Here is a 20337-nt window from a genome sequence, read left to right as displayed (position 1 = left end):
TAGAAATTGGGTCGTTTCAGAAACTGAACGTCCGCGTTTAGCGACCTTCCATTTCAGTTCACTACAGAATTGTGTCGCGCCGCCATTTTCCTCTCCATGTAACTACCTTCACGTGTGGACTAGTTTCGTTTCTGTTTAATATTCACGTATCCAGCGTTCCTCATTTTACATTTCGCTGTGTGTGCTCTTAATTATACAAAACTACGTTGGAAGGAAATTACCATTTTCTTTTTGTTTGTTTGTTTATTATTTATTTATTTATTTTAGCTACACAAAAGAATTTTGGAAATATCCAAAACACCACGAGAAGCCTAAACATCAGAATTAGAGAAAAAAATTAGAGAACATTTATTAGAGAAAACGGTCTCTAAGCGGATCTCTACCAGATCCGTACATATAACAATGGACTAAACCTAAATAAGTTAAGACTGAGGACTCGACTGGCTTTAAATAAATGTATAAATGTGCCTTTAGGACAGAATTGTGTAACGATGTATTTACAGCACAATAGTATCTTATACACGGCGAGTGCATAAGATACGTACACAACTAAGGATTCACAATTTAACGTCGTCTCTGTCTTAATCGGTCATTATGCATTGGTGAATTCGTTTATTAGACCCCCCACCCCCACGAATTCGTTTATTAGACCCCCAACCCCACAAATTCGTTTATTAGACCCCCACCCCCCGTGAATTCGTTTATTAGACCCCCCATCGCGTGAATTCGTTTATTAGACCCCCCACCCGGTGAATTCGTTTATTAGACCCCCACCCCACGAATTCGTTTATTAGACCCCCACCCCCCGTGAATTCGTTTATTAGACCCCCCACCCCGTGAATTCGTTTATTAGACCCCCCACCCCACGAATTCGTTTATTAGACCCCCACCCCACGAATTCGTTTATTAGACCCCCCACCCCGTGAATTCGTTTATTAGACCCCCCACCCCCACGAATTCGTTTATTAGACCCCCACCCCCGTGAATTCGTTTATTAGACCCCCCACCCCGTGAATTTGCTTATTAGACCCCCACCCCACGAATTCGTTTATTAGACCCCCCACCACCACGAATTCGTTTATTAGACCCCCCACCCGGTGAATTCGTTTATTAGACCCCCACCCCACGCATTCGTTTATTAGACCCCCACCCCCGTGAATTCGTTTATTAGACCCCCCACCCCGTGAATTCGTTTATTAGACCCCCCACCCCACGAATTCGTTTATTAGACCCCCACCCCCCGAATTCGTTTATTAGACCCCCACCCCCCGTGACTTCGTTTTTTTGACCCCCACCCCACGAATTCGGTTATTAGACCCCCCACCCCGTGAATTCGTTTATTAGACCCCCCACCCCCACGAATTCGTTTATTAGACCCCCACCCCCGTGAATTCGTTTATTAGACCCCCCACCCGGTGAATTCGCTTATTAGACCCCCACCCCACGAATTCGTTTATTAGACCCCCCACCACCACGAATTCGTTTATTAGACCACCAACCCCACAAATTCGTTTATTAGTCCCCCACCCCCCGTGAATTCGTTTATTAGACCTCCACCCCGTGAATTCGTTTATTAGACCCCCACCCCACGAATTCGTTTATTAGACCCCCCACCCCCACGAATTCGTTTATTAGACCCCCCCCCCCCCCAAATCGTTTATTAGTCCCCCACCTCCCTGAATTCGTTTATTAGACCCCACCCCTATCCCACGAATTCATTTATTAGACCCCACCCCCCGAATTCGTTTATTAGACCCCCACCCCGTGAATTCGTTTACTAGACCCCCCACCCCCACGAATTCGTTTATTAGACCCCCACCCCCACAAATTCATTTAGTAGTCCCCCACCTCCCGTGAATTCGTTTATTAGACACCCCCCCCCCGTGAATTTGTTTATTAGACCACAACCCCTACCCCACAAATTTGTTTATTAGAACCCCACCCCCCGTGAATTCGCCCCCCCACCCCCACACACCTACCCCACCCCCACACCATACATGGGTGTATTGTATTGTATTTACACTATCGTGTTAAGTCATACGCATAATTGAAAAATCCTGTGAATGTGTGAATGCTTTGCTGTCGTGTCTAAACGTAACGCAAACGTCACTTCTATATCATGGTAATTCGAGTAGTCATCGCCACGTGACCGCATATTATACTAACTAAAATGTAGCATCATGAAGGACCGCCCACTTCGCTTCCGCACCAATCACATCCAGCAAAATGAATAGGTTGGGGGACGTCAGGGGGTGAGGGGGGTGAGGGCAGCAGATATGCATTGGGGATTAGTTTCTAGAATAGAGAATAGTGGCCTTCGGGAGAAAGAGCAAGCAGAGGTAGGACTCATTCTGTTTTATAAAGAACCGCGTGTTTACACGTTTCCAGATCATGTTTATTAAACCAGAGAAAGTGCGAACATTTTGTATGTTAGTGTGTGTTTCTAGCAGTAGTAGTGAATGTATGTGTATATGTTACTCTCTAACACACAAAGACACAGTTCTGACACAAAAGGCTATCAAGCCGGTTTGATACAATGAAACACAAAATCCTGCCTGTAGTAAAACTGTCCGTATTATTGTTTTTAATAAGTTCGTCTTTGTGGTGTTTGTGGGGAATGCTGTAAACTGCACTGTTGATGAAACACAAAACGAAAACAAAGCCATTTGATCTTATTGTGCTTTTACAAAAACGATAAGCAACAACAAGGATCTGGCTTTTACAAAAGAACCTAAACGTCCTGGCGGTTTAGTGTCTATTTAAATACATGTTGTACAAATGTGATTTGAAGTCGGACAGCTTTCACGTGAATCATGTATTTAGACGCCGGTGTGTTTAGTCCCAGCTTGGTGTTTGTTATGTGAACATTAACGGGTCGGCGTCATTCAAACCCCGTGCTTTATTCCTCTCTGAGTAAAAGACCGCATTGGACCGTAGAAGTGGAGCCCGATAACTTCCTACCAAAAGCTTGGAAAGTTCGCGGCAAAAACTGTCCCGCGAGATCTTTTTCTCTCGGCGCAACTCACTGTGCATTGAAAGGGGGAGGAGAAACAAATTATGGAGCTTTTCGACGAGGGCAAGCATTTAAATTTACTGCATTTAGCAGACACCCTTCTCCAGAACGACTTTTATACAACTGAGGGTTATGGGCTTTGCTCAGGGGCCCAGCATTGGCAGCTTGGCGGACATGGGATTCGAACCCATATCCTTACTGTCAGTAATCCAACACCTTAAGCACTGAGATACCACATCCTGAGCAGAAGCCCTATGTTTCTTTTTATTTTTTTATCCAAACTCAAAACCTGTATTACAAATGTGTCACAGACGTGCAATTTAGTAAATTTGTGTCCAGATGTACTAAATAGTACAGTAGTCTCTGTGTTTTTCTAGATTAGACGTACAATACTTTGCATGAAGTAATTTATCCCTCAAGCCAGAATGGATTAAGTAGTATATAGACCAGTCAAAATTGTTTGCTTTTGCTATACATGAAAATTTGCGACTGTTTTGTTTGCACAAATACATCAAAAAATACAATACATTTAAAGCACTGATTAGATTAGATTAGATTAGATTCAACTTTATTGTCATTACACATGTACAAGTACAAGGCAACGAAATGCAGTTTAGGTCTAACCAGAGTGCAATAGCAGCAAGTGCAGGATATACAGTTTTTACAAGACTTAGTTAAGTTAAATAAGTTAAATAAAATAGTAATATGAAGTGATTACAGATTACATTACAGATGTGTGAAAACAGTCTATGGGCGGGATGAGAGGGATCCTTAAGAATGTTGCGAGCTCGACGCAGACAGCGTTTCTTCTGGATGTCCTCCATGGCTGGAAGTGGAGGCCCTGTGATGCGCTGGGCGGTTTTCACCACCCGCTGCAATGCCCTGCGCTCTGCAACAGAGCAGCTCCCATACCAGACTGTGACACAGCTGGTCAGGATGCTGATAAGGAGATAGGCTAGTGTTTGCATGGTTATGCGACAGCTTGCGACTCAATATATTTGTTGAACATAAATTATTAATATGTAACAAATAGTAATAACACAATGCTTAATTAACGACCAGGTATAAAACAGGATGATTGAATGACATTTTTAGTAGCTGACAGTTCAGACACCATAGGGTCAAATATTTTGTTTGTTTTTGACCCATCAATGAAAACAATGCCCAAACAACCCCAAACTAGATAAAGCACTGCATGTTGCCATGGTCTAAATTGTTGTACCAGAACTAACTGTGGTATAATTCCTTATATTAGATATTATTGTTTAAACTATATAATATCAAACAACATTTATTTCAAATGTATTTTAGTCGTTGGCAACAAGTGATCATCTGATAATAGGTCTAAATATATTAACTGTCTTACAGGAAGCAAGAAAATGGCCACCATTGTTAACCCGGAACAAGATGCACTTCAGGACAAGTCTAGCCGTTATGAACTCCTGGCCTGGCTTAACAAAACACTTCAAACTAAGTTTACTAAAATGGAAGAAATATGCTCAGGTATGTGTTTTGTTTTACAGCCAAGTCATGCTTAAAAATAAATAGCATAGGTATGTTTGAAACAATTAAATTCCATTATGTACATTTTCTTTTTGCAGGGGCATGTTTTTGCCAGCTGATGGATTGGCTATTTCCAGGGTCGATTGACATAAACAAAGTCAGGTTTCAGTGTCAGGAGGAGGCAGACTTTCGCCACAACTATAGTCTTTTGCAGACAGGATTCAAAATAATGGGTGTCACAAAAGTAAGGCTTTGCATCATTGTGTCTGACCATACCTTGTGTTTCCTATATATTTGTATTGCATCTAAATATAAATCAGAAATGAATGATATAACATTTCATAATCTAGATTTGCTAGTAAAATATTTTTGTTTGCCTCTTTTTACAGTCTATACAAGTGGAAGAGCTCATAACAGGGAAATTCAGGCCTAATTTTACTTTTCTAAAGTGGTTTCGGAAGTTTTTCCAAGCTAACTTGACTGGACAGGTATATGACCCCCTGAAGGCACGTAATGGACAAGAGTTTGCAACTGCACAACCCAATCTTCAGTCTCCCCATAGATCAAAATTATCAACAAACTTCAATACCTCCGGTGAGACTATATTTATTACAGAAATAATAAAGAATTAAAATACAGTAGGTGACTGGGTTAGATATCAAATTAGACATCCTTCTTGTTATGGTTTCTAATTATGTATTATAATGTAACTGTTAATTTAATATAAATATAATGTTGTATAAATAATTATCTTAATTAATTATTGGTGCAGGAAAAGTGAAGGAGGATCCTGACTCAGATGTGGATGTCACTGAAATGAAGTCAATTACTTATGACCCCAACTGGCAAGAAACCTTCAGATGGATCAAACCCAGCACTCTGGGGGATATCTATGCATACTGTACAATCTGTGACTTAAATATTACTGTTTTAAACTCAGGACTGCTTGATTTAAAACACCACCAGCAGTGTAAAAATCACAAAAAGCAAGAGCTAAAAACATTCAGAAATGGAAACCAGGTGAAAAATTTCACATGTAGTGAACTCATGATGCGCTTTATTCAAAAGCACTGTCTGCCTTCTCACACTAAGATTTCCCAGCATACTGCCAGGCATGTTCTTGGATTACACTATCCAAAAGACATTTCTTCTGCTGCTAAGAAGGTCCCTTACTGTGTCTACCTTTATGGAAAGGTGGCACTAGATAAAGAGAGTGACGAAGAGAACTACAGCTGTGTAGTTCTTCTGGGGTTCTTTGATGAAAAGGCTGCAAAACATTGCATTAGGATTCTTGATATTTTTCAGTGTGTAGACTCTGAGGATGCTATTGCCGAGTCTTTGCAGGATATTATGGGAAAATTTGAGTTATCTATGAACAACATGGCAGCTTTCTATGTTGATGACCAAGATGAGCTGTCTGGGAAGGTTTCCCTGAAACTGAAGAAGCTTTATCCAAAAGCGGTTGCTCTTGGTGGTCTTTATCGCTTGTCAGATGCAGCCTGCAATGTGGGAGTAAAGGCTTTTTCTGAGGTTCAACAGCTTATCGTTAACATTTATGAACATTGTTCTACTCATTGCACTAAAAATGAGAATATCAAGGGATTATTTGCTGGTGTTTGGTGCCTTGATGGCTCTGTCCATACTCTCTCCCAGAACAGCAAAAATCTTTGTACCCTAATAAACAAGTTGCTTGAAATATGGAAAGACTTGATCTCATACTTCACTTCCTGCAGTGAGAATGATGTCAAAGCCAAACACATTTGCTCTCAGTTGGAGGATCCCAAACTCAAGATCACCTTTATGTTCTTAGACCATGCTTTTGGACCACTTAAAGTGTTTAATGAACGTCTGGAAAGGCGTGAAGGTTTTGCTCGTGCAGACCTTGTTCAGATCCTGAGGGAAGCAAGTGGCCTACTTCGCTCCTATGCATCAACGTTTCTCCAACCTCAGGCTGTGGTACGTTTTCTGAAGGAACGAGACGCAGCCATTCTTGAGAACCCAAAGCTTCAGCTTCCTAGCAATGAACTGAGCTTTGCTGCGGACACATTAGAGAAATTTATGTCTGAAATAGAACCAGAGCTTACTGACTTTCTAGATACATTTCAGGATGCCTGTTTGGCTTTTTATAAGGCAATTACAGCTTGCATTGCTCAGGGGTTGCCTTTGAGTGATGGTATCCTGAGGAGTATGTCTCAACTTCTGTGCCCAGAGGGACGGTTAAAGATTACAAGCAAAGGTGTCATAGAGCTTGGTGAACAGTTTGGCCTCTCAGCCAACCCTGAGTTATCTGCCCAGCTCAGAGATGAGTTTTTAGAGTACCAGCTCAGAGAGGAAGAAAATAGTGAAGACAGTGGTGAGAATGGACATGCAGAAGGCCAATCAGATTGCTTTACTAATTCTTCATTGGAGCATCATTGGAGCTCTGTCCTCAAGACCACTGCAAAAACATCTGTCTTCAGAAAACTTGTCCTTAGTTTGTTAGCTTTGCCCTGTCCACCACTTGAAGCTGGGAAAGTCTTTGCTCAGGTATGCAGAAAAATGTTGAAAATTAATCTTATTTTTTACTTTTTTTTAAAGTGTATAGATATTTGTTATACATCTCTAGTAGTGCATGATGCATGTATAATACAATATAAATTTTGATATGAACATGACAATAATACAGCCTCAACAAATATGAAAACATTTAGCTAAATATGAATTAGTTTAACATGTTTTTAATATGAGGTCTTTCAATATATGACAACTCTCCATCATACACAGGCAGTGGAGAATGGGGACATAAGCAAATTAGATGGTCATGTGGCGGACAGTGACTCTGATAGCCTCCATTCATCCTCAGAGGTCTCCAGCACGAAGAAATCATCTGTCAGAACCGAGAGGAAAAAGAGGACATCAGGTAAGCAGAGGATGAAGTGACTTTGGACACCTTAAGAGAAAAAAACAGACATACTAATTTGGCCTTTATCTGCAGAGGAGGAAACTTTATGATTATACTTTATGTATGCAAGGGCTGAGATGGTAGCAGTTTTGTGATATTAGTTGCAGTTCATCTGTGTAGAAAGGTATGACCCACGGGCATATAGCTTCTTATACAGTGCACATATTTGTGTGTTCTCATGTGCCAGTGCTGCTATGTTCGTGGCTTATTGTGACTTGTCTAATTAAATTAGCATAAACCAGAATTGCTATCTCAGTCATCGTTTCACTGCAGTAGAGGACCTGTATACTTCAAGGATCAAATGACACAAAGTATTTGGAAATTTCAAGGTCTCTGAAATTCTCAGCTTTTAGTTAAGATATGTAAGATACATAACCCTGTGGATATAGGTTTTAAAACGTCCATTAGTGCCACTTCTACATTTTGGACTATGGTGTTCCGAAAACTTGCTATTGTAATGCCTTCACTGTGCTTCCAAGAGGAAGTAAATCTTTTAGAGACAAGAATTTGGTGCAGTAATATTTGTATTAGCACTGTTACCTGTATGAGAGATTAGCTCTGTTGCAACTACAGTTTAGTACAACCACTAAAAAGTGTCCAAGGGTTATTAAAAGTCTTGATTTGTATTATACAACAGAATAGAATTAACACTTCCAATCACAGACAGGTATCTTGATCATGGAAGTCAGTTGGATTGATAGAAACAATATGCTGTTTTCCAGAGATGAGTGACCATTCAGTCTCAGTGAAGCCATGCACGGTGCGACTGCAGAAGATAACCAATAAGACAGGTGTGAGCAGGACACAGTAAACAAGTGCTTTACAGTCAGAGCATGTACTTGTCATAGCAAAGCACCTTATTTTCTACTCCTTCCATTATGTACAGGTGTTTCTTGTCTGTACTGAACAAATCATTTGATCTATTCAAATGAACAATTAGACAATTGAAGACAATTAGTGGTCTGTCTAAAGAAAATGTTCTCTTATTCATCTTATAGATGAATAAATGTTGAGTGATATAGATGTTCAGAACAGGTAGCTTGAACTTTTCTGTCTCACTTTCTTTTTCAGTGTTGAAAATAAACAATGATGACGATCAAGTCTTTACTGAAGATGATGTAGTCTGGACCAAGGAGGTAATTACTTTTTTTTTATGTCAAATCCTTACGGCTTTGCACACTAATTTCCATGAAACACTATTAACCCTTCTTTCTGTCTTACTTATTAGCACCTTTCTTTTCATATCATTCTTTGGTTACATTTCACTCTCTGGCACTACTGCTGGAGTTGCCTGGCCTCAGTGAGGGTGTATTTGTTTCTTTGTTATCCTTCAGAACTCCATTAGGGGGATTTACGGTTGGGAAAGCAGTTTGCGACAGAAGCCGCAGGCACGCTCTCTCTTTCAGTCTGGGTCAGACACTTGGGCCAAACCACAGAGCCTACAATTGAACAAAAAGGAAGAGGCGGTATGTACCTGCCCATACGGAAGAAAGGATTCTCTGCTCACAATCATGTGACATTTGTGACAGCAGCCTTGGTTAAAGGTGCATTGGTAGAGTTTGGGCTCTAGCAGTTTATCATACAAATCAACAAAAACTATGTATTTGTGTTTATCGTGACGCCATATCCCGTTTATGAACATGTCACCAATGCCTTACCTCCCATAATCTATCCAACCAACATATTTTAATAAAGACCTACTCATTTAATCCTTTGGCCTCCATCTGACCCAGGTGAACTTCCCTACAGATCATCCTTTATTAGCCAGCCGGTCTAACCAGTTTACAATCACTTTTAACCTCTTTTCACTTGCCCAGTTTTCACAAAGTTAGCAAGAAACATATGAAATAATGAAATACAAGCAAATAACTAAAGTGTTGCTGGGGCTGTTGATCCGAACATTTTACAAGCAGATTTCTCCAAATTGGAAAAGCAGCACCTAGATTTGTTCATGTTTACTTCCTTTGGGTTTATTGCAGAAGATTTTGTTTTGTTTATACCCCACAACAACAGTATCTGAAATAAACTGGCCAGGTGTATTCCACCATATTTGCATGTAGATTGGTATGGAGTGAAGGGACCTTAAAGGAAAATGCTACAACATGACTGACAGTATGGATGTCCATCAAGGCCCAACACAGACCTGTATATTTTCTGTTCTTTTCTGTTGCATTTATCAGACTCTCTAAACAATTATATCTTATTATTTCCCAAGATGTTCCTAATATTAAGAACAGTAACAATATTGACCAATGCACTTTTAATTGGCCTGCTGACTAATTGGCTCATTGGACCAACTCTGAATTAATTAATACTGTATTTCTGCTGTCTTGTCAGCTGGGTGTAACTTTGGCTTTGGATACACATCTCTTATGACCAGCACCATGCTTTCTATTCTTCTTTCAAATCTTTATTTTTTCTTTGTTTCATTCTCTCAGTTTCTGTTCATGTGCATCTTCAATGCACATTATTGAACATTATTATTATTATTATTTTGATTAAATCACATTTTTCTTTTGTGCATCTAAAAGGAAACAAGAAAAATGGTAAGGTTATCTTGATATCTCTGTATGTTCTTTTTTGCAAAAACTCCTGCTGTACTTGTATTGTATGGTAAGTCTCCCTCTTACCTTTTGTTATTTTTGTTGATTTTCTTTCTATTCCAGACAAAAAACAATACAGGACAAGCTGTATCAAGCATCACGAAACCAAGTCCCAAGCCTGGAAAGAGATTTCAAATGTACAAGGTAAATTTCCCATTATTGCAATAGTCTTTGTAGAAGTGGTAAGGGAATTATATAGGTGACTAAGGCAGCAGTGGCAAGGAAAAACTCCCTAGAATGGAAGGAAGAAACCTTGAGAGGAACCAGACTCAAAGAGGAACCCATCCTCATATGGGTGACACTGGAGGGTGTGATTATAAATATACAGTCTGACAAATGTTGTAGTGATGCAAAAGATTACCTAGAGTTCACATCTCCTCTATAGTATCGCACAGTCTAACTGGAGCTGGTAGATCTCTACATGCCTTAGGATTCTCACAGAGTTGGCCTCATCTCAGTGCAGGTCCAAAATCTTCATGGCACGGAAGACAATCAGATCTGGTACAATTTCTGGATGCCTCGGGATAGGTAGAAAGAGAGAAGCAGTGGAGAGGGATTAACATAGCTGCTGTTCATTATATTAGCAAGCACTAGATGATAATGTGCATTTGGTCTGATGTAATAGTGCACAATATTATGGGATGTACTATGTGTATGCCTGACTAAAGAGATAAGTTTTTAATCTACATTTAAACTGGGAAACAGGTGTGTCTGAGCCCCGAACATGATTAGGAAGACTACTCCAAAGTTTGGGAGCTACATATGAAAACGCACTACCGCCTTTAGTAGACTTAGATATTCTAGGAAATATACAGTATATTAAGAACAGCATATCATGATCAGGTTTCAACATTTTGATGATGTTGATGAATTCACTGAATTAAGTGTTTCTTCCCTCCAGGATGGAAAGGGTTTTAGCGTTGGACAGCTGGTATGGGGGAAGGTGAAGGGTTTCTCATGGTGGCCTGGTCTTGTGGTTGCCTGGAAGACAAAGACATCTCCCAAATTTATGAGACGGGTGGAATGGTTTGGAGATGGCATGTATTCAGAGGTGAGGATCTCACATTGCATTCCAGTGAAAGTCAGTCTTGACACTCAACATTTCAATTTAGTGTCAGTTCTTACACAAATCTTAAACAAATCTTAGTATTTGTGAACATGACTTAAAAATGTGAAAAACATGAGAAAAAATAACAGTCTAATGAAGATGCATTAAGTAATTAAAATACCCTTAACATTCTAAACAAATCTGAACATTTGACCTGTAGAATTGTTGTTTTATGTAGCCAATTAGTTCATGTTAGTTCACACATTTAGCATGTTAGCAGAAAAGCTAGCTATATAGCCAGTATGACTTTCTACATATTCCCTGGGGAAAAGACCATATGGAAAATAGCTTCAACTATAGTTTTATATTGCTCATCACTGCATATTTGCCCAAAATTTAGCTCATAGTCACTTCTGAGGTGTGAAAAAGTTCTGAATCCTAGGCTTGCTTATTCACCAGTAGAACCTTTTTTCCTTATCCTTTCCAAGGAACCAGTATGGTCATCACCGACTCTTTCTTTATCTATGCAGATTTACACAGAGAGGCTTTTGCCTTTTGGAGCATTTGCAAAGTGCTTCTGTAGCAAATCTTTTGCTAGTCTGCCCACTTACAAAGATGCCATTTACCAAGTTCTTGAGGTAAACTATAATAAATATTATACTTCATATTAAACCTTATAGTGGGTAAAGCAACATGTGCTTATAAACTTTGTGTCTAGTTGGCAGGTGAGCGTTGTTCAAAGACCTTTGCATCCTCAGGGAACAAAGAGGGAGAGATAAAGGCTATGCTGGACTGGGCTTTTAGGGGATTTCAACCCACAGGCCCTGATGGATTTTCACCTCAAGACAATTATGGTAAGAATACAGCACTCAGAAAACTATTTCTATATTTTTTATCATTATAGTATTACATGAACAGAGGTGGTGGACACGAGATTAATTGGTGCGAGAGTAGAGGATGCTGAGGATAGATTTATTGTGCAAACAGATGATTCGTTGTGGTGACCCTTAATGAGAAAAATCAAAAGTAGAAGAAGAAGAAATGAACAGAGGCAGGCAGGACACAAGTGCAGGAGCTTCTTTTCATTCAACCTTAAAACAAATCCAAAAGGGCAATGGAAAAATGGAAAAGTCAAAACAGGCTGTGGTCAACAAAAAAATGTTGCAGACTTTAGCGCATCACACAAGCAAGAGTTTAAATAGGTACATAAATGAAGAAATAATCGGAAAACAGGTGGGCTTGCATGTGACACATGAAGAAAACAAGAAATGACAAAAGAGGGATGAAGGCATGAAATAAAGCAAACATGTACACATAAAAAATTCAATATAAACATGGAATAAAAACAAAAATGGATATGAGCTCTGTAGCACTTCCCAAACACATGGTCATAAGACAAACATAGTCTCTCATATGGAGTTTCTAATTCGGAAGCAGGAGGAGAATCAGAGGAAGGATTGCCATGGTTGGACTGGGGTTGGAACATGGCCTGTTGCAGGGCCATGCCAGCCTCTGTGTAGTACAGGAACTGGGAGGCCAACACCTCAGGCATGAGAGGTGGTGGTTGACTTCCAGCTGTAGCTTTGGAACAGTGAAGGCCACCAAGTTGACTTCTGGCTGTGGCTCAGGAGCAGTAGAGGTTGCCAGGTTGACCTCCGGATTTGGCTGCGACTCAGACGTGGAGACTGGTCTGTTGGTCAAGATGCAAATTGAAAACAGGTGCACTTAATCATGACATGGGTTATGAAACTGGCAGTGACAGAACAGGGCGGAAGACAAGACATGAATCAAAACATGTGGAAACATACAGCAATGAAACACAAAAGAGAAAGTGGGCATGTGAACACGGGAGGGGGATTCATTAAATAGTATATCTTTCAGAAAATTCACATTTAATTCTAATCCAGTGGTTGTCACCTAGTCCATATACAGGCCCGGCTTAAGTTATCAGCTGCCAGCAGTAAAGTTTTATCATTATTAGGTATAATAGTATTATAAAGGTATTATCATTGAGAGGTTATTTCAACCATGCATGTACAGTGGTGTGAAAAAGTGTTTGCCCCCTTCCTGATTTTGTCTTTTTTTGCATGTTTGTCACACTTTAATGTTTCAGATCAAACAAATTTAAATATTAGTCAGAGATAACACAAGTAAACACAACATACAGTTTTTAAATGAATGTTTTTATTATTAAGGGAAAACAAAATTCCCACCCACATGGCCCTGTGTGAAAAAGTGTTTGGCCCCTTACAACAATTCTGCAAAGATGAGTGGACCAAAATTCCTCCACAGCGCTGTAAGAGACTCATTGCAAGTTATCGTAAATGCTTGATTACAGCTCTTGCTGCTAAGGGTGGTCCAACCAGTTATTAGGTTTAGGGGCAAGCACTTTTACACACAGGGCTGTGTAGGCTTAATAATAAAAACATTCATTCAAAAACTGCATGTTGTGTTTACTTGTGTTATTTTTGACTAATATTTAAATTTGTTTGATGATCTGAAACATTAAAGTGAGAGAAACGTACAAAAAAATACAAAATCGGGAAGGGGCAAACACTTTTTCACACCACTATATTTCTTTCACCAGCTAACTGTGCAAAAGAGAAACTATGAATGACAATGATGTTAATTGATTTTATGTAAGCCCATGATTGTAAAACCAATGACTATAAATGTAAAACTGTCATATTTGTAGAATCTATGATGGATGACCTGAATGTTAAAGCTGTTTATAACTTGTATCTTAACAAAGACTAAACTCACGTTTTCACCGCACAGATTCATCTGTCAACCAAAAGGCTGAATTGTCAGACTCCTCTATATATGATTATCAACCTCCAGCCAAAAGAAAATATGTTTATAAAGCCAGACCTTCCACAACTCAGGAGTACACAAGAGGTAGATGACAATATATTTTATATCCTAGATGCTTATTTGTACATGTATTTGCAAAAAATACTACAGCATGTTTGTGATTTGTTACTTGTATTATTATTTCTATATCTTTATTAGAGCAAATGGTTCATGAAGTTTCAGAAAAAGGGAAAAAGATTGAAGGTTGGATTGTATAATGTTATATATAATTTTTTTGAAATGTATATCATTGTTCATGTTCATGTATAAACCTGGTTCTTTTACACACTCTAGATTTCTGCCTTTCATGTGGTACTGCAAACGTGGAGATATTCCATCCACTCTTTGAAGGGAGCCTTTGTTTAAAATGCAAGGTAACCCATTTTCTTTTCATTTAACACATTTAATTCCCTGTGTGATTGTGTGAAGTTATTGATATATATGTTTTTTGTGTGTATGCGCATGTTTGGCATTATAGGAGAATTTTACAGAGACTTTATTTAGGTATGATGAAGATGGATATCAGTCTTACTGCACTATCTGCTGTGCTGGACAGGAGGTCATTCTGTGTGGCAATGCCAGCTGCTGCAGGTTATAATCCAATAAACACCCACTCTCTCAGCTTTAAATGTGAATAAACCGAAGAACTGATTGCATGTTGCCAATCTAACCAGATTTCGTTTTCAGGTGTTATTGTAAAGACTGTCTTAATGTGCTGGTTGGACCAGAGACATTTGATAAGTTGACAGAAGTAGATCCATGGAGCTGCTATATTTGTCTGCCCCCTAACAAATATGGTGTGCTGAAGCTAAGACAAGACTGGAGTGTGCGTGTACAGGAGTTCTTCGCCAATAACAGTGCTTTTGAATTTGTAAGTAAGAAGTCAGAAAGCCTTACTTGCAAATAAGACATCCTGATTCTTTTTGATCATATTGTTCTAAAGAAAGATGAGACTGAAGGACTAGAGAGTAATGTAAAATTACACTTTAATCTCCGATGATAATATCTTCATTCTTACCGAAGGTTGGGATTTATTGTGCTGGTTATTAATATTAAATTCAATGTGCGTCCTTGTTATTATCATACGTGTAATTTTTCTTTGTGGTACAGGAACCACACAGAGTTTACCCCTCAATTCCCGCTCACCAGCGCCGGCCTATAAAGGTTTTATCCCTCTTTGATGGAATTGCCACAGGTTAGTTTCTGAGTTTTGCTTTGATATAAATCGAGATAAAACTAAATATAATCTCCAGAATAAACAGATATTATTGTATGTTTTTTTTTCATAGGCTACCTTGTTCTAAAAGATCTAGGGTTTAAGGTGGAGCGTTACATTGCTTCTGAGATCTGTGAGGACTCTATTGCTGTAGGTATGGTCAAGCATGAAGGAAAGATTGAATATGTCAATGACGTGCGAACCATCACTAGGAAACATGTACGTATGCTGACATAATTAGTTCTGGGTGTTTCATATGAACTACATTACTGTTCAGACTATGGATATTGATAAGAGCAATGGATTACTTTATAAAGCTATTTATAACTTTTTCTCATCTGTACTACAGCTGGCAGAATGGGGACCATTTGACCTTCTGATTGGTGGCAGTCCCTGTAATGATCTGTCCATGGTGAATCCAGCCAGAAAAGGACTTTTTGGTAAGAACGTCCTCTCTTTGTATGTGCTCTTGTATTTTAGTGACACTAAATACTTCACCAAGCGCTTCACATTTCTTCCTATTTCCTTTACGTACTAGAGGGCACAGGCAGACTGTTCTTTGAGTACTACCGTATGCTAACTATGATGAGGCCCAAAGAAGTCGATGACCGCCCGTTCTTCTGGCTTTTTGAGAATGTGGTGGCCATGAGCGCACATGATAAAGCTGACATTTGTCGATTCTTGGAGGTACACTTTTTATATGAATCTCACAAAATGTGTCACATAATATTGCATCTTATAACCATCGCATGAGCAAAAAAAATGTTTTTAGGCCAAATACTGGAGAATTTTCAACTGTTCCAGAAAGCTTGTACTTTAATTGTGCTTAATGGCATTCTAACTGCTTATGTATTACTTATCAGATTGTCCTACTTTTGTGTGTAAAATTTGAATTATTTTGTACAATATTTATTTTATACGTTCTTTCTGCAAATTTTTAAGAAGGATGCTAAAGATTTTGGAGCTCACTGTAAAGACATAACTGATAAGAAATTGTTGTGAGACAATTTTTGAACCCAAAGTAGTAATTAGTTGTGGTCCATTCATGAATTAGTGGATTCACATGATCTATCATTCTCTAATTTTTTCTCTAAATTTTAAATAGTCTCAGAGCTATTTATTAAATGTGCCTCATTATTTTTTTTCCCATTGACTTTATACAGACTATTTTCCTGTTGAATGTTATGTGTTTGTATATTTTAGATATTATATTTTGTATATTTTATCCTGTTTCCTTTTCTGTTGTTAGTGTAATCCGATCCTGATTGATGCTGTGAAAGTGAGTCCTGCCCACAGAGCTCGCTACTTCTGGGGCAATCTACCTGGAATGAACAGGTACATAAAATAATATCATTCTCTTCAATTGAACACCAAATTACCAAACCATGAAATTTGATGAGAATGAATTAATTTTAGTGAATTAGGTCAAATATTATAACAAAATATGGTAAAAATCTATCTTTACAGACCACTGTCCATATCACTTAGCGACAGAGTAGAGCTTCAGGACTGCCTGGAAGTCGGTCGAGTTGCTCAGGTCAGAATGAGAAAGAAATGCATTGATATTAACCATTTTTAGAAACCTGTTTAATTGTCCTGACATAATGCTGCACTGTTTCTGCAGTTTAATAAAGTCCGTACCATCACAACAAAATCTAATTCGATTAAGCAAGGGAAAATGGGGCCTCTTCCTGTTACCATGAATGGAAAGGAGGATTACCTTTGGTGTACAGAGATGGAAAGGTGAGTATGATTGATAAAAAAAAAGAATAACAGAGCCAGATACAAATCAGTTCAAATTTGTTTGCATGTTATTTGACCCCAGAACATTCCGAACCTTTGAGCAAGTGTGATATTATTTAATTCTGCATCATGACATTCAGCTTTATTTAAATTTTTATCAAAATGTATCTTTATTGCAGTGTATTTGGCTTCCCTAAGCATTACACTGATGTGAATAACATGGGTCGAGGCCAGAGGCAGAAAGTTCTGGGACGTTCTTGGAGTGTTCCTGTGATTCGTCACTTATTTGCACCACTGAAGGATTACTTTGCATGCGAATCTTAGGTATCCTATACTACTATCCTTTAACAACCTTGAGATTCAAAAGAATAGAAAAAGTTGCATTGTGGAATTTTCTACCTACAACCCTAAAGTCAATGTTTCTTAACAGTTTTTTTACTTAATGAATTTTTGGTGCTTTTAATGAGTTTTATGGTGCTTTGCAAACTTTGACCTCACTGAAAATCTGTTTTATGGCACACTTTTTCTGTTTTAAAGTGATCACTGATCACTTTTTCAGCTTGGTCAGAATGCACAGACACTTTTGGTTCTATTTTCTACATCTTATGTACTGTTGATCTAGTTTTGTTGAGACTGTCTTAATGACATTGTTGTGCTAGAGCGAGCCACTGAAACCCCACCCCCACTACCTCAGTTATAAAATGTGACTGGTGCATTATCTGGAGAAATGCTGTTTGCCTATTTATATGTAATGAATGACAGTGAGTTGGGCTTATAGGCACTCATAATATTACATAAACTTATCTGGTCAGGAGTTTAATTATCTTTTCATTTTTCTTAATCTAATTATCAAAACTGCCAGTTTAATTTATGTCATCATGCATTTTTCTTATACCTTTTCTGTCACAGTTTAGATATTCATTTTACACTACAATCACTGGTTCCCTTGACAGCATTTTAATTATATAATTAAAATTATATAATATTTTTAATTACTTACTTACATGAAATCGTATAATTTTATAGTAAAAATCCCAAAGCAGATTTGAATATGAATTTGGAACACAAATCTAACCATAAAGTAAATAAGCCTCAGCCTTTTTAATTTGTCAGCTTTACTTTTTGATCTTCATGCAAGTATACCAGTTTTATTGAAGTTTATGTAATATAATCATGATGAAAAGACAACTTCCTAAAATAAATTAAGTGCCTACAACAAGAAGACAGTTAATATTTTATACATGACTACAGTGATTCCTGAGTACATTTTAATATGACTACCATTATCGCTGTATTTTGAATCAAGCCACATTAACAGTTTGTGCGTACTAAGAAATGCCAAAAAAAAAAAAAATTGAAGTCACAACTGTCCCATCATCAGTGAGGTGCTATAAATGTAGGTAGTCATATTTACCCAGGAAGTTCGAGGTGCTAACAGCGCAGCATTTGCTTGGTGCGTGGTGCTTATTCTGTGGAAGCTGTAGATTTAGTATTTATTCTGTATACAAAATTATAATAATCAGTTACTATTTACTGACATTTCATTTTTTCATTTAATTCAGTTAGAGCAATGCATCATAACAATTAAACAACTTGCTGGGTTCACATTTGAAACGAAATTTAAAATGATGATAAAATGCATGTGCATTTATGCAAAATGCATGAGGTTTGACTAGCTGAGTGGTTTAGCATATTCACTTGTTAATTCTTTAATGTAACGTCTGAAATGTGTATCTTTTTGTAGCATAGTAAATGTTAGCATTTTAGAATTACAAAAAACTATTTTAAACCAATAGGTCCTATGTCCATGGAGAACACTTTAGAACAGACTATTGTTTTTATTGACAAATCAGTTGTTGCTCATGATTTTTGATTAGTTGCCTTTTAATTTTCTTGTGATTGATTTTAGTGCTGAACTTTTCTCATGAACATTTATACTGTGTGAGTGTTTATGTTACCAACAACAGTAGGTGGTCTTTGCTGTACAAGCTAGGTATGGCCTCCGAAGTGTCGAGCGGAAAAGACGTACATTTTTTTTTTGCTAAGTTTACATTTTTATAATGTAACTTGGTGCTCCACTAAGCTTGAACGATGTGATGTAACTGCCAACTAATAAATTGTTTCAACATTCTGTTTAAATCATTGAAGAATGAAACACGGCTTATTTTCTTTTGGATTCTCTAAAGTCAAAAAGTGCTTAATGATTAGTATTCAGTATACAGTAAAGTCATTGGGGTGTGTTACGTCTGGCTATGGGTCTAGAGGATATGGGGATGTAACACGTGAAAATTTAATTGTTAAGATGCGGTCGGAAGATAACCTTTCTATTGGTGAAGTGTGGCGTGCGTTCAGGAAAACAGGCAGAGGCGGAAGCTGAGTTTGGTTTGCTTTTTAGTAAAAATAATTTGAAAACAAAACATCCAATAATAACAATCAATGAGCCAAAAATACATCCAAATAGACTGACTATACAAACTATATTTGTATAGTCAGTATAATATATTTGTACAAACTATTTACAAACTATATACAAACACAAAGATAATGATAACAAAGAGAGGGACAGGAGCGGTGCTAAAGAAAAGAACTCAATAAAACAAACCCATTATCTAAAAGCCAGATGCAAACACAGGTGAACAAACAACCAGGTAAAGTCAAAGCCCCCTGTCCCGCGCTTGTGTCACATCCGGGTCTTTATACCTGGCCAATAACACCGGATTGGCTCTTGGAGTGGTTTCTGAAACGATGACTTGGACAGGAATCGTCCAATCGCAGGACCTGCAAGGTGGAACAGTGGAAAAAGAAGGAAAAAGAGAGAGCAAACAATACGGGACGTAACAGGGTGTAAATGTTTGCACAGAATTATGTTTGATGGAAAAAGGTTTTTCTTACTCAACATTCAATGTTAATTTCATATCAATGATTAAACCAATATAGAAATAGTGGAGACAGCAAATATTGAACTCATGATGTTTCAGAAGGCAATGCAGCACTATGAGCTTTAGCAGAATTCAGTTTATCTAATTATCAATCTACATCAATGCAAAATGATCTTAAAGACAATAACAGCATGAAAGTTCATGTACATGTATAAACCTGGTTCTTTTACACACAATTCTCTAGATTTGAGTGATATGTTTTAATAGAGGGTGCGGATAATAAGGTTAAAGTTATGCAGACCAAGGACTAAATCACTGCTCTTTTGAGAAGTGGTTTTCTTATGTAGAGAAGAAGGAAAGGACTAAATCTTACAGGTACCACTGTAAGCAGGTAGTCAACCTGCTAAGTAAGTCATTCTGGAAATGGTGGTCCACAAATAAAAACTTCTGCATAGGATACCTTTAGAAGGATTTGCTTGCTGCCTAAAAATGTGCATGCTGGATGCTAATGGCCAGCATCCATAACAGCTTGGTGATT

The 20337-nt window shown here is 38.1% G+C and overlaps 1 protein-coding gene across 3 annotated transcripts; it reads left to right on the top strand.

Moving 5' to 3' along the window:
* The first annotated feature begins 2285 nt into the window (after positions 1-2285).
* dnmt3ba (DNA (cytosine-5-)-methyltransferase 3 beta, duplicate a) lies at positions 2286-19059 on the top strand. Of its 3 annotated transcripts, XM_060881640.1 has the most exons (26): positions 2286-2339; positions 4382-4516; positions 4615-4760; positions 4906-5110; positions 5289-7042; positions 7280-7415; positions 8180-8248; positions 8529-8593; positions 8792-8923; positions 10124-10204; positions 10962-11111; positions 11639-11746; positions 11827-11962; positions 13887-14006; positions 14121-14165; positions 14256-14335; positions 14440-14552; positions 14649-14832; positions 15072-15156; positions 15251-15396; positions 15527-15617; positions 15716-15864; positions 16427-16512; positions 16645-16714; positions 16802-16920; positions 17100-19059. In XM_060881640.1, the coding sequence occupies exons 2-26, from the start codon at positions 4393-4395 to the stop codon at positions 17242-17244; spliced, it is 4539 nt and encodes a 1512-aa protein (XP_060737623.1). In that variant the 5' UTR covers positions 2286-2339; positions 4382-4392; the 3' UTR covers positions 17245-19059. The 3 variants fall into 3 exon arrangements, with proteins under 3 accessions (XP_060737623.1, XP_060737624.1, XP_060737625.1); XM_060881641.1 differs by lacking the exon at positions 8180-8248; XM_060881642.1 differs by lacking the exon at positions 8792-8923.
* Positions 19060-20337: the final 1278 nt, after the last annotated feature.

This window comes from Tachysurus vachellii, chromosome 11 (assembly GCF_030014155.1).
Source record: "Tachysurus vachellii isolate PV-2020 chromosome 11, HZAU_Pvac_v1, whole genome shotgun sequence".
NCBI lineage: Eukaryota > Metazoa > Chordata > Actinopteri > Siluriformes > Bagridae > Tachysurus > Tachysurus vachellii.
Note: the sequence above shows the minus strand (reverse complement) of the source record. Positions and strands in the feature narration are given on the sequence as shown.